The following is a 13,497-nucleotide window of genomic DNA, read 5'->3' as shown; positions in this document are numbered from 1 at the left end:
ATCGCACAGGCCTTCTGCTCCCAGCTCATGGGCAGTAGACCAGCTCCTTTACATCCCAACCTCTTCTTTTGTCACCGTGTCCTGGGCTCCCCTGAGAGAGTCCTGATGTCCCCTTTGCTGAGACATCCACTCCCTAGCTCATGGCCTGAACCTCTCCAAGCCTGAGTCTGCACACTTGCGTTGTGAGGATGCGGTGAGTCCCAACTCACTGAGGGCGTTCGGGAGAAGCACCTACCTACCCAGTACCTGGCACACGCAATGCCCAATAAACGGTACCAATGATATGAACATATTGTCATCATTATGAGGTGGATGTTATAGTAATTGAGTACAGTATTTGACTATTAGGAAGTCTTGGGCTGCCTGGCAGCACAGGTGTCTGAAAGATAGTGGTGGGATGGAACGTTCTAGAATGTCAAATAGAAGATAAAAATTTCCAGGAAGGTAAAAGTTCTTGCTAATGATTAAATGCTTATTTGGGGACGTGGTTGCTTTGGTAACAAATGGTCTCAAATGTGAAAAGAGACTGTAGAAAATGTAGAAACTGTGGGAAAGGACTTATCCATAAAACATGGGTGATATGTTACAGCTCTAAGTCAACCTTGGGAGGCGATCCAGCCTGTGGCCAAGGCATCACGAGGCAGTGCTGTGGGTGAGAATACTGGCTCTGGAATCAGACTGCTGGGTTCAAGTCCTGGCTCCACTTTACCAGCTGTGTGACCATGGGCAAGTTACTTACCCTCTCTGGGCCCCAGTTTCCTCATCTACAAAGTGAGGGTGACTGTGGTGCCTGCCTTGCTGGGCTGTTGTGAGGACTAAATAGAACTGAGCCTGGTGCATGGGAAGTGCTCTATAATGTCAGTCAGAGGGGTGAGGAGGAGAGCAGGCTGGCCTCCCTCCCGACAGCTTTGGGGGGCGGGGGCCCACCTGTCTCCTTGCGCAGGTTCTCCTCCAGTGCGGACAGCTTCACATCGTACGAGTTGCGCATGGCAGTGATGTCCTCCTCCAGCCGGGCCCTGGACTCCTGCTCTGCCTCATAGTCGGCCCTCAGCCGGGCCAGGCGCTCTTCGTACTCCTGGCAGAGGCGGGGGAATAACAAGAGGGGCAGCATTTATCGCCACTTCAAAACGCAGCTTTCAGTAATCCTCTTTTGTCATTCAAACAATCCGGAAAATACAAATAAGCCAAAAGAACAAAATTAAAATTCCTCCTCAGCACTAGGATGATTCCTGGCTGGTGAAGACCCTTCTGCACTTTTCTCTATACATTTTTAACGGGCTAATAGTATGCCTACCTGTCTGTAATCTATGTTTTCCACAAAGCAGCAGATCATGAACACCTTTCTGCATCAACAAATATGTTTTAACCAAATAGTCCTCAAGCCATCGAAGACGAAATGTATTTTTATGCATCTGCTTCTCTCTCCATCTTTGCCATCACCACCAGCTCTCGTCTGACCTGGTTCCCCACCTCCACTCTTGCTCCAAACCTTTCTCCACGTGGCAGCTACGCATCCATAGATCATGTTTCAATGGCTTCCCGTGTTGGAGGATAAAAATCTAACCTCCTCAACTTGACCTCCAGTCCCCAGTGATCTGGACAGCCCACTCCATCTTTGCCACTCTTGGGCACGCCAGGCGCTTTCCACTCCTAGACACGCCCACTCCCCCCCATGCCCCCCACCCCGCCAGCCTCAGGGCCTTTGCCCTCACTCCCTGGCAAGTTCGTCCCTTCAGGCCTCGGCTTGGTAACAACCTCTCAGAGAGGCCTTCCCTGGTTACCCTCTCAGAAGATCACCACCACCGCTGTCACTTCGCTTATTTCTTCTTAGCCTGGATCATAAGTTCCATCATTCTCTGCATTTATTTGACTATAGATTAACCGTCCAGCTTCCCCACCAGAGAACACGCATCCTCCCATCTTGCAGCCTCGGTGCCTAGCAGAGAGGAGGGACTCGGGGAATCGCCGCTGAATCAGCAAGTGCATGAAGCAGAACTGCTAGGCAGGCTGTTCAGGTGTCTGATATGCGTCCCCCACAGGGAGGGCCGGGCCTTTATGAACTAATGTTCGTCTGTGACCCGCTGTCTTCTGGAGCTGCTCCTGACAGGGGCCTGCAGCGGCAGTAAGCCAGAGGGGCGGGACGGGGTTAAAGATGGGAGAGTCCCTGCACACGCCCACCCCTGCAGATCCCCCAGGAAGTACAGAACCAGCACAGACTCCTACAACAGCACAGACAGCAACAGCACAGATGGCAAGACCTGGGCTCTCGGGGTGGAAGAGGAGACTGACCACCATTAGAATTTAACGTTTTCTGGGACTTCCCTGCTAGTCTGGTGGTTAAGACTCTGCGCTTCCAATGCAGGGGGCCTGGGTTCGATCCCTGGTTAGGGAACTAGATCCCTCATGCCGCAACTAAAGAGCCCACGTGCTGCAACTAAAGATCCCGCACATGGCAGCTAAGATCCTGCGCAGCCAAATAAACAAATATATATTTTTAATGTAACGGTTTATGCAGCACAGTTGAGATGCATTGAGCCTCAGGGCAATACCTGCAATGTTACTGAGACCCAGGGAGGGTCCAGACTTGCCCAGAACCACGCAGCTCTCTGATGGCCTCATGGAGACCTGCAGCCCACGCCCCGCCTGCTTTCTCCTGCCCCTGCGCCCGCCCTCGCCTTCCTCCTCATCCAGCTGGGATCCCAGCGCCCAGCACTACATCCATCCCTCAGCAAGCACCCCTGGCTCCCTCACTTCAGCACTCGCCCCTACTCCCTCCAGCACAGCCCTGACCCCAGTTAAACCCAGGCCTAGGCCCAGTGGCACCTACACCCCCGCAAGACCTGGCTGGAGATGCACACATGGGCCCGCACACACGGACCTGCGCACTCGCACACACGGCAGCACCGGCTTCCTTTCTCACCTGTAAATGTGTGACCCCAAATCTCAGAAGGAGCTCTAAGTGGTGTCCCACCCTTTCCTAGTCCTTCCACCTTCCCTCTCTCCGAAACCCTCCGCTCCCCCCATTTCCTGTCTGGTCCTCCACAGAGAGCCCCGAAGAGGGCAGAGGTGAACTCCCTCACCCTCCTCTGCCCGAAAGCTCTGTGTCCTCTTGTGACGGAGGACACACCGTCCAAAGCCGAACCCCCCGTAGGAGGACTCTGCTCTTTCAGGCCCCCTCCCTCCTATACCTCGGACTTCTCCCTCGGTTCTAGATCATTCCCCACAATCCACAAAACATGCTCTACTACTTCCTTTCTTTTTGCCACACCATGTAGCTTGCGGGATCTTAGTTCCCCAACCAGGGATCCAACCCAGGCCCTGGCAGCGGAATCCTAACCACTGGACCGCCAGGGAATTCCCATGCTACTTCCAATATTAAAAACAATAAAACTCTGCCTTGGGCCCACCTGCGCCTCTGGCTCCAGCGCCCAGCGCCTAGTAGGTGCTCAGAAAATGCTTGTTGATGACTAAATGGGGTAAACCCAGACCTCCGAGCCCCGGCTGGCACCTGTTACACAGCCCAGCCTCTTCCAGCAGCAGGAAAGCCGCCTTATAGCCACTCTAGACATGAGGACACAGGCTTGGAGAGCTTAAACAACCTGCCCGGGCACAGAGCCTGTAAGAACTGGACTCACAGAATGTAAAAGCTGGATGAGCCCTAGGAATCTTCTAGTCCAAATCCCCTGGTGCAGCTAGAGACGGAAGCCCACGGAGTCAAAGCTGCAGCCCGTGGCTGAGCCGACTCCCGGCCCGGCACCCTCTGTTACACACAGGGGCCCCCTCCCTCATCCTCAGCATCCTGACTGGCTCAGGAATGGAAAGGAAAGCACCGTCTAGGCACACAGAGAGTCTTAAGTGAAAGAACAAACGGGAGGGAGGACAGACCCCCTCAACTCTTCCTCTGAGTGTGGCTCGCAGAAGAAACTCCAGGGCCATAAAATAGACTTGGTGGTGGCAGCGCCAGGGGACAGCGGTCTGACACAGCGTCCACTAGGCTGCCCTTGAGGAGGAGGCAGGTGACCCCCATCCCCAGAGCAGAAGGACCCTCCAATCACGGGCTACTCCAGCAGCCGGCCCAGAACAGCGTTCTTCTCCCTTATGACCACTAGGGGGAGACAGCGCCCTGCATATCACACAGCCAGGATGCCCGCCCACCCAACCCGGCTTCCTCAGGGAGGAGGCTTCCATCCCAGCCCCAGGTCAGCACCCCTGCCCCACGCCCCCCTTCCCCGTACTGCTTTGTGACCAACGTCCACCTGTCCCTATGAGATTCCAAAACACACCCTGAAGCGCAACCTCTCTCATCCTGTGGGCTCGTGCTCAGCCATCCCCAAAGGCCCCCTCTGCCGGGACCTCCCCACCCCGCCCCGGGGAGCCAGGCCCAGGGCCCCAGAGCTCGCCTGCCGCTGCCCCTGCCCCAGGAGCTCCCAGAGCAGCAGAGGAAAAGGCAGAATGAGCGGCTGAGTTCCCAGAACCTTGACGGGGCCCGGAGGGGGCCGTCCAGGAGCTACAGTTGAGCCTCTCCCCAAATAGTAAACGCCTCCGCCTGTCGTGGCAGCACTTGGGGGCTCTTTGGTCGGTTCCTCCCAGCCCTCCAGCCCACAGGACTGAGACTCCCCCAGGCCTTACCCGGTCTGCCTCCAGAGGCTGGGCCCCAGGCCCGTGCAGCCTGCCCAGGGCTGCTCCCATCTGAGGTCATAGTTGAGTGGCAGCAGCCCAGCTGCAGACACGTCGAGGCCCCAGTCTCCACAGAGCTGTCCTTCCCTGGCATTAGGTTTTCCACCAGGAAGAAGCCAGTGCCCTACTTAAAGGGACCATCGAATGTCAAACCCCACCACATGCTCAGGTCTCAGAATGCAGCCCTCTAATGGCAGGAACCTCCGGAAATCAACAGAGACTGGAGTCAGGACAGAGCCTAAGCCAGGGGTAGGAGGCGCTGCGTGTCTGGCTGTGTAAGTGCCCCTGGGGTCAGCTCCGCATCTGTAAATCAGGGTGCTACCTACCCTGCTGGGTCCCAGTGTGCTGGAAGCCACAGTTGTGGGAGGACCCAGGTGCCCCGAGGTGACAGCTTTTGGTGGGAGGCTAACGCCCCACTTATCCACCGGTCAAGTCAAATGGGTGCCCAGGGGTCCCCACGGCCCACCCAGGCTGCCTGCTCTCAGCCCAGAGCCCTTCCGCCCTGGCCTCTTCACCGAGGCACTGGCCATCCCTACCGCCAGGGATGCCCTCTCCATTGCCATCAATCCACAGCCAGCTCTTCATGCAGCACAGATGAGAGATGGCGGCCCTGCAGACGCCCACAGCCCTCTCTGTTCTGCGCACAGAGGCACCGACGGGGGACGGACTGTACTCTGGAGTCAGGAAACCGAGTTCAAATCCCAGCTTAGACTCTCCTTGGCTGTGTGACCTTGGGCAGGTCATGGCACCTCTCTGAGCCTCAGCTTTCTGAGCTCCAAAGGGAGACTGGAGTACCAACCCCCATGTGATGGTGGCGGGGAAATGGTATCGTTCTGGAGACGGTCTCCTGCTGGGCCCCACCTGCCTGCCCCTTCTCCACCTGCCCAGGGTCTCACCTCCCGGATCAGCTGCTTCTCAGCCTCCGTGTTGTGCTGGGTCACAGATGGGGGCAACAGCTTCTCTTCAATCTGGACGGGGTTTGGGGGAACCTGATTGTTCAGCAGGGCTGGGAGAAAAGCAGAAATGAGGGGCTGAGGCCAAGGTGCACATGGTTTGGAGGAACTAAGCAAAAATCCATAAAAAGGCAACTGTGTGCTCATTCAAAAAAGACTCCAAGTACTGAACTTATTTCAAGCATGTCTCTGTGTAAGATGCTCATATACTCATCCAACAAGTATTTCTTGAGCACCTACATGTTCCAGGGCCTGGGGGTTTGGCACTAAACAAAACAGACAAGACTCCACACACACATTGTTTTCAACTGGGGGAGAAAGGTAAGCAAAATGCATAACATGTTAACAAGGTAATATTTTCTAAGAGAAGGAAAGCAGGGAGGGTGCTGAGAAATAAGGATCGGGGGAAGGGCTGCAATTTTAATAGTGTGGACAGGAAAGACCTCTTAGACAAGGTGGGAGGAAAGCAGTTATTTGAAGGAAGTGAGGGAGTGGGGCAGGCAGAGATCCTGGGGACAGACAGAAAGGAATGGTGAGTGCAAAGGTCCTGTGGCAGGCAGGGGCTGTGACTGTTCCAGGAACAGGCGGGAGGCCACTGAGGCTGGAGCAGAGTGAGCGAGGGAGAGTACAAGCGAAGAGCAGAGCAGGTCAGAGAGGGAAACTCGCAAGCCGTGGCGAGGGCTTTAGCTTCAACTCTGGGTTAAACCAGGCCATTGGAGGGTTTGGGCAGGGCAGCGAAAGGACTTGTATTTGAACAGGAGCTCCCTGGTTGCTGTGTGGAGAATGTACTGGGGGGACAATGGCACAGATTCTGGACCTGCTTTAAAGGTAGAGACAACAGGATCTACTGCTGGACTGGATTGAGGTTTGAGCAAAAGTGAGAAGCCCAGCATGACCCCAAGGTTTCTGGCTTGAACACCTGGAAGGGGAGAGGCGTCACTGGCTGGGGATAGCTGCAGGACAAGCAGGTCTGGGAAAGGTCGAGAGTGCAGTGTCCAGTATGTTAAGTTTGGAATGACAATTAGGTAGATGGCCAGATGGCCAAGTCTGGAAATCAGACGACATGGTTTCTCAATCAGGTGTGGGTTTTACTTCCTGATGTTTTTGACATCCTGGGAGACTTGATGGCCAGGAAGAGACTGCCCCTCCCAGGGCCAGCCAATTCCTAGAGGGAGTAAACAGCTTGTCCGGAGGAGCAACCCTTTCATGTGCAAACCAACCAATTCTGAGTCCACACCCACCTCTATCTAACTCTCCCACACAGCCAGTATTTCCCCTGCCCAAAGTCAACCCGGGCCAGGACCAGGCAAGCAGGGACAGCCCTTATGCCCCAATCCTGTCGGGCTTACTCAAGCTAGCCAGTCCTGAGCTGTTTTTCCTGCATGGCTGTGTCTTTCCACCAAAACCCCGATAAAGGCTCTGGCCCGGGCTGTCCCTCGCTCCTCTCTGCCTCCTGACCCACACTGGTGCTTCCCCCTGTGGCCCTGCATGGCGTGCCTCTCATTTCCAGGGTAACTGAGTAACATTACCCTTTCTTTCAATGACATTGACCTCTCTGTGTCACCACTCAGTCACCTTTATAAATTAAGACCTGGACACGCATCACACAGCCAGGCTGTGAGAATCATGAGCACGGAGGTGGTGTTTAAAGATGTGAGACCAGGGCTTCCCTGGTGGTGCAGTGGTTAAGAATCCACCTGCCAATGCAGGGGATACGGGTTCGAGCCCTGGTCCAGGAAGATCCCGCATGCCGTGGAGCAACTAAGCCCATACGCCACAACTACTGAGCCTGTGCTCTAGAGCCCACAAACCACAACTACTGAGCCCGCCTGCCACAGCTACTGAAGCCCACATGCCTAGAGCGCCTAGGCGTGCCTAGAGCCCACAAGAGAAGCCACCACAGTGAGAAGCCCGCTCACTGCAACGAAGACCCAATGCAGCCAAAAATAAATAAAATAAATTTATAAAAATTTATAATAATAAAAAAATAAAGACATGAGACCAGATGAGCCCACCTTAGGAGTGTAGAGAGAGAAAAGGCTAGAGGACCGGCCCTGGGACAGCCTGACATCAGGAGGTTAGGGATGGAGAGACTCACACAAGGGAGCTGAGAAGGAGTGGCTGCAGAGGCAGGAGAACTAGGACAAAGGGCGTCCAGGAAGCAAGGGTTTCAAGGAGAAGGGAAGGGGTCATCTGAGTCAGCTGATGCTAAGAGGACAGCTGAGGCCTCCTGAGGACCGATCACTGGATTTAACAACCAGGAGGGCATCCATGACAAGGGCAGCTTCAGTGGGATGGGGGCGCAGGGCCTGCCTGGACTAGGGGCAGGAGAGCAGAGCACGGAGGGCCAGTGAAAACAGACCAATGTTTCCAGTTCTGCTGAAAGTGGGGAGGGAGAAATATGCCAATGACCAGAGGGAGAACCAGGGCTGAGAGGGCAACGCTAACAGTTAAGTGCCTGTGCTGGAAACACCTGGAGCTTTGAGTCAGACACACCTGGTTTCAAGACCCAACTATAACGTTAAAGCATCCGGTACCGTCTGTTGAGCCTTACGTGCCAGGCTCCGTGCTAAGCCCACACGTGAATCACCTCGTGCAATCCTCTCAACCACCCCACAGCAATAACAAGGCAGGTGCTGTCATTACCTCCACTTTACAGATGAGAACGTTGAGGCTCGGGGGGCTAAGTTGCTTCCCCGAGGAGCCAGGACGTGAACCGGTGATTACTGCCCTGATCTCAGCTCCCTGCCTGCCCTGCCTCCGCCATTTCAGCTTGCTGGGCTCCATGCTCCAGATCCAGGAAGAGGGGATGCTAAGAGCCCTTACCCCCCAAGGCTGCCGTGATAACCATGGGAAGTCTGCAGGCATGTCAGCTGCCGGGTCAGGGGAGCCACCGGCAGAGCAGTCCCAACTCCCTCCTGGTTCCCCTCACCATTCCTCCATCTAGCTTCCCCTCACTGATCGGGGGGGCTAAGCAGGGTCAGGGGTGGGGCAGGAGGGAAAGAGGAGGAAGGCAGATTGCCCAAGCGGAACCCCTCACAGTGGTGTTCAAGGGCCTCTGCACTCCAGGCCCGGCCAGCCCCTACATAGCCATCTCCCACCACCCGAGCCGCCAGGCAGTCGGCAGAACTACCTGTGGGTCCCCAAACAGACCTTAGAGCTTTGTGCATCTCTGCACAGACTGACCACTCTCATCCCGTCTAACAGGAGACTTCTCATCCCCCAAGACTCTGTGCAATCACCCTTCTCCTCTGTGAAGCCTTCCCTGACTGACCACACCCTACCCCAGGTAGCCTTGGCCACACACTCCCTTCTGCCCTGCAGTGCCCTGTACAGATCTCTGCGCCAGATGCACACGACGCTCTGCTGGAGCGTCTTTCTCCCCCAGGAAACCAGGTATACGCACGAGGCAGAGCCTGGATCTGACTCACCTCTGTGTCCCCATGCCCAGCACAGGTCCACACACAGAGCAGGTATGAATGGATGGGGGCGGGGTGAGAGGAAAGATAGATAAAAGGATGGATGACAGGACAGAGTGAATGAGTAGGTGGACATGTGGACGGTAGGATGGATGGGTGGGTGGATGGATAAACAGTGGAGTGGGTGGGAGGACAGGTGGGTTGAGTGGATGGGTGGATGGATGGGTAGATGGACGGATGCGTGGGTAGGTGGATGGATGGGTAGATGGATGGATACCTGGGCGGGTGGATGGATACCTGGGTGGATGAGTAGATCAGTGGGTGTGTAGAATGGATGGATAGAGAGGAAGGTGGGTGGGGAGGTGGATGAACGGACAGATGGACTCAGTCTCTTTAGTGCTCCCTTCTCCCAAGGGATTCTCAGATAAAGAAAACTCTGGAGTCCCTTGGTTGCAAGGACCCTGCAGGCCCATGCTCCAGGTATAGATTTCTACCTGCCAGAGGACAGCCAAACACCTGGGTGTGAGAGCAGTCATCACAAGTGCCTAACTGGGAGTGGGCGTGTGACGTCGGGGGAGGGTGAGTCACCTAGCTGCTAAGCAGCACAGCATCACCACGCTGCCATGGAGACAGCAGGCAGACAGGAGGGAGGACGGATGTGCAGCCTAGAGGCAAGGAACGGGGGACAGAGCCTCCAGCTGATGGGACAGGCCAGGCAGACGGGCCTCATGCTGGGTCATCGGCGAGCAGAAACCATCTGGGCCGTCACCAACCAGGGCTCTCCCCGGCTGTTCAAAACTCTATGCTCACGTGAAGTTGCGAGGAGGTGGGACATTGCTTCCATGCCCCGGAAGACAAAGGGAGAGGGCCTTTTTCGTCCCGGGCCCTCCCTTCCACTCCCTCCCCCTGCCGCCCACCTGACAGGTTGCTGGGGCTCATCTGCTGAGCCAGAATCGCCCTGAGCTTCTTGATCTCCTCCTGGTACTCGCGCAGGAGGGCATCCTTGGGGTCCTCGTTGATGCGAGGCTTGTTCCTGATGTTCTTGGCTCGGTTGGCGTAGCGCAGCGTGCTGAGGGTCTCAGCGTAGTTGTTGTCAGCGGGCGACAGGCAGGCCACCATCAGTGTCTTGGTGTTGCCGCCCAGCGAGTCCTGCAGCAGCCGCGTCAGTTTCGAGTCCCGGTAGGGGATGTGTTTGCAGCGCCCGTCCACCAGGGCCGAGATGACGTTGCCCAGCGCCGACAGCGACAGGTTGATCTTGGTGGCCTCCTTGAGCCGCTCCCCCGTGGCACCCGTCTTGGACTGCCGCTCGCTGCCTGCCAGGTCCACCAGGTTCAGCTTGCCTGCCCGGAGGTGGTCCTTGCCCCGCTCATCTGCAGACAGACCAGGCAGAGGGGTGAGGGCCCTGGGGTGAGCCCCACGGTAAGGAGACCCTGGGTGCTCCCCACCCACCGAGGGTCTCATTTCAGCTGCACAGGAGCCCCATGAAGGGGGTGCTAGGATTGTGCCGTTACAGATGAGAAAAGTGAAGCTCAGAAAGGGCATTTAACATGCCTAAGGTCACACAGCTTCCAAGAGCAGAAGCCAGGGCCAACTGATTCCAGGGAGCGGGGGCTGGGAGGCACAGGCTGCTCTCTGAGTGCTGCAGGATTTCTCACGGCTATCGAGACAGCTCTTACAGATTCCTTGTGAGGCAACGGCGGGGCGGGGCGGGGTGGGGGCAGTGGGAGGCAGTGAGGGGATATGATTGGGTCACCAGGGAGCTGAATCCCTCAATGCAAAAAACATCGGCTTTGGAGAGCCTTGGACCCGGTTCCCATCCAAGTCTTGCCTCCTACTTGCTGTGTGACCTTGGCAAAGCCACGCACCTCTCTGACCCTCAGTTCTCACATCAACAAAATGAGGCTAACGATAGCTCCCCACCAGTGTTGGTTGTTGGAAGGAGCAAACGGACAGCACACTTGTACGGAGTCCACACAGGGCCCAGCACACAGCAGGGATTCGTTTGCCCTGAGAACGAGCCCAGTTCTGCAGCGACCGCAGCTGTGCTGGCAGGGCAGACCCGTGTTCTGGGGGTGACGGGAGCCGGGCACTGGCTGGGAGCAGGGGCCTGGAGCACAGGTTTTGAAGGCAGAGACCTGAGGGATCCGGTCTTGATCCTATCCCTCGGCAGCTGTGGAACTCAGGGAAATTAACTCTGAGCCTCGGCCTTCTCTTAGTAACATGGGAATCTAAGACCCACCCTGAGGGCTGTTGTGAGGATTACACAGAGAGCACGGGCGTGAGGGGCTCGGGGTCATGCCTGGCACGCAGCAAGTGCTCCTCAAATGACAGCCTGCGGCTCTTGATACTATTAATAATTCTTACTGTCACCAGAGGACATGGTAAACGGTTCCAAATGAAATAGGGGGGAGGAGCAGGGGCTTCCTCCTTAGTTTCCTGCTGGCTGAAACCAGAATTGGCCTGGTTTTGCCCATGAGCACAGCTACCTGAAGTAAAAAGGTCTGGCTGGCATCCAGTGGAAGCTTGGACATGCAAGGGGATTGATTCTTTGGGCTATTTTTTTCTTAAGGAGCAGCAGGAAGGAGGGACTTGGAAATGTCTTTTGGAAAGCTCTTTGCAGAATGTACCGGGAGCCTTAAACAGGTTTGTACCCGTGCCCCAGGAGGCCTGCTCCAGGGAATCTAATCTGAGGAGATGACTCTAAAAGCAGAAAAGGGGACTTCCCTGGTGGCAGAGTGGTTAAGAATCCGCCTGCCAATGCAGGGGACACAGGTTCGATCCCTGGTCCAGGAAGATCCCACATGCCACGGAGCAACTAAGACCGTGCACCACAACTACTGAGCCTGTGCTCTAGAGCTTGCAAGCCACAACTACTGAAGCCCGCGCCTAGAGCCTGTGCTCTGCGGCAAGAGAAGCCACCGCAATGAGAAGCCTGCGCACCACAACGAAGAGTAGACCCCGCTCGCCGCAACTAGAGAAAGCCCGTGTGCAGCAAGGAAGACCCAACGCAGCCAAAAATAAATAAATAAATACATTTTTAACAATAAATAAATAAAAGCAGAAAAGGCTTTGTACACAAAGATGTTCATCATGGCATTATTTACAACACTGAGAAACCGGAAACAGCATTAAGATCTTGTAGAAAAAAAAAAAAAAAGAGCTTGTAGAGGGCCGGGTAGAGGAGGGTGCTGACTGATGCGCGGTCCTTCAGCCACCTTCCATGGTCAGGAAGACATGGCAGGAACTACGTGGGAACATTCTTAGGGATGGCATGGGAAATGAAACATGGGGAAGAAACTTTATATAGAGCAGAAGATTTTAAGTGTGTTTAAAATTTGCACAGGGGAAAAAAGGATCAAAATAACATATGCTTAAATGTTAACGGTTGTGTTTATGAGTAATTTCCCCTACCTTTCTCTAACTCCTAAATCTTTATTGAACTTATTTTATAATGGAAATAAAAAACATCTTTAAAATTTTTAAAAAGCCTGTTTGCAGGCAGCCTGCCTCATCCTTCAAACCCATCTGCAGAGACCAAGAGGCACCCCACAGGGCCACTCGCTCCTCCTCCCTCCTGATCTGTCCTCTCAGGCCCTAGTCCCTGCCCCCACCTACAGCATCATCATATGAGGATGTGATCACACCACCCGCCCTCCCCATATAATCACCCCTGGGGGCGACTCTGACCCAGCCAGCACCAGGGGGTTGGCCTAGAGCCAGGTCACCACACAGGTGGGCAGTGTGCTGCTGGGGGTTCCGTCAACCCAGGCCTTGACCTTGGGCTGGGATCTCTCCACAATTATGCTCCTAGTTGGGCTGAGGCTTCTTCCTGCCCCACTGCTCTCCAGAGTTCTGTTTGTGATGAACCACAAACTTGGAGGCAATGGCAGTGTTAGTGGGAAAAACCCAGATGTCAGAGAAACCTGGGTTCAAATCCCAGCTCTACCACTTAGCAGTTAAGCGGTACCTTGAAGCACATAAGTAAGACCTTGAACAAGCAGGTCACTTGACCTCTCAGAGCCTCCGTTTCCTCATCTGTTAATGGGAATTATAATGCCTGCATTTAGGACTGTTGTGGGCTTTAAATAGAATGAGGTGTGTAAAGGACTCAGCACAGCGTCTATAGGTGGCCGGAAATAAACGAGTTCCTTTCCTTCTTCTTCTGTTTCTCAGTAACTCTTCCAGAAATAAAGAGTGAGATGGCTTTGGAGTAGAGAATGCTAAAGAAAGAGGAGAGGGCTTCCCTGGTGGCGCAGTGGTTGGGAGTCCGCCTGCCGATGTAGGGGACACGGGTTTGTGCCCCGGTCCGGGAAGATCCCACATGCCGCGGAGCGGCTGGGCGCGTGAGCCATGGCCGCTGAGCCTGTGCGTCCGGAGCCTGTGCTCCGCAACGGGAGAGGCCACAACAGTGAGAGGCCCCCGTACCGAAAAAAAAAAAAAAAAAAAGA

The 13,497-nt window shown here is 55.2% G+C and overlaps 1 protein-coding gene across 2 annotated transcripts in view; it reads right to left on the bottom strand.

The window, feature by feature from the left end:
• The window catches only part of KIF17 (kinesin family member 17), a gene marked incomplete at both ends in the record, with an annotated part of 47,621 nt that overhangs the window by 20,905 nt on the left and 13,219 nt on the right, over positions 1-13,497 (bottom strand). For both annotated transcript variants that reach the window (XM_082834235.1, XM_082834236.1), the window contains 3 exons: positions 928-1,075; positions 5,574-5,683; positions 9,967-10,419. In XM_082834235.1, coding sequence (XP_082690361.1) covers positions 928-1,075; positions 5,574-5,683; positions 9,967-10,419 — 711 coding nt within the window. The remainder of the gene's footprint in view (positions 1-927; positions 1,076-5,573; positions 5,684-9,966; positions 10,420-13,497) is intronic.

Source organism: Leucopleurus acutus (assembly GCF_964270905.1).
Source record: "Leucopleurus acutus genome assembly, chromosome: 2".
NCBI lineage: Eukaryota > Metazoa > Chordata > Mammalia > Artiodactyla > Delphinidae > Leucopleurus > Leucopleurus acutus.
Note: the sequence above shows the minus strand (reverse complement) of the source record. Positions and strands in the feature narration are given on the sequence as shown.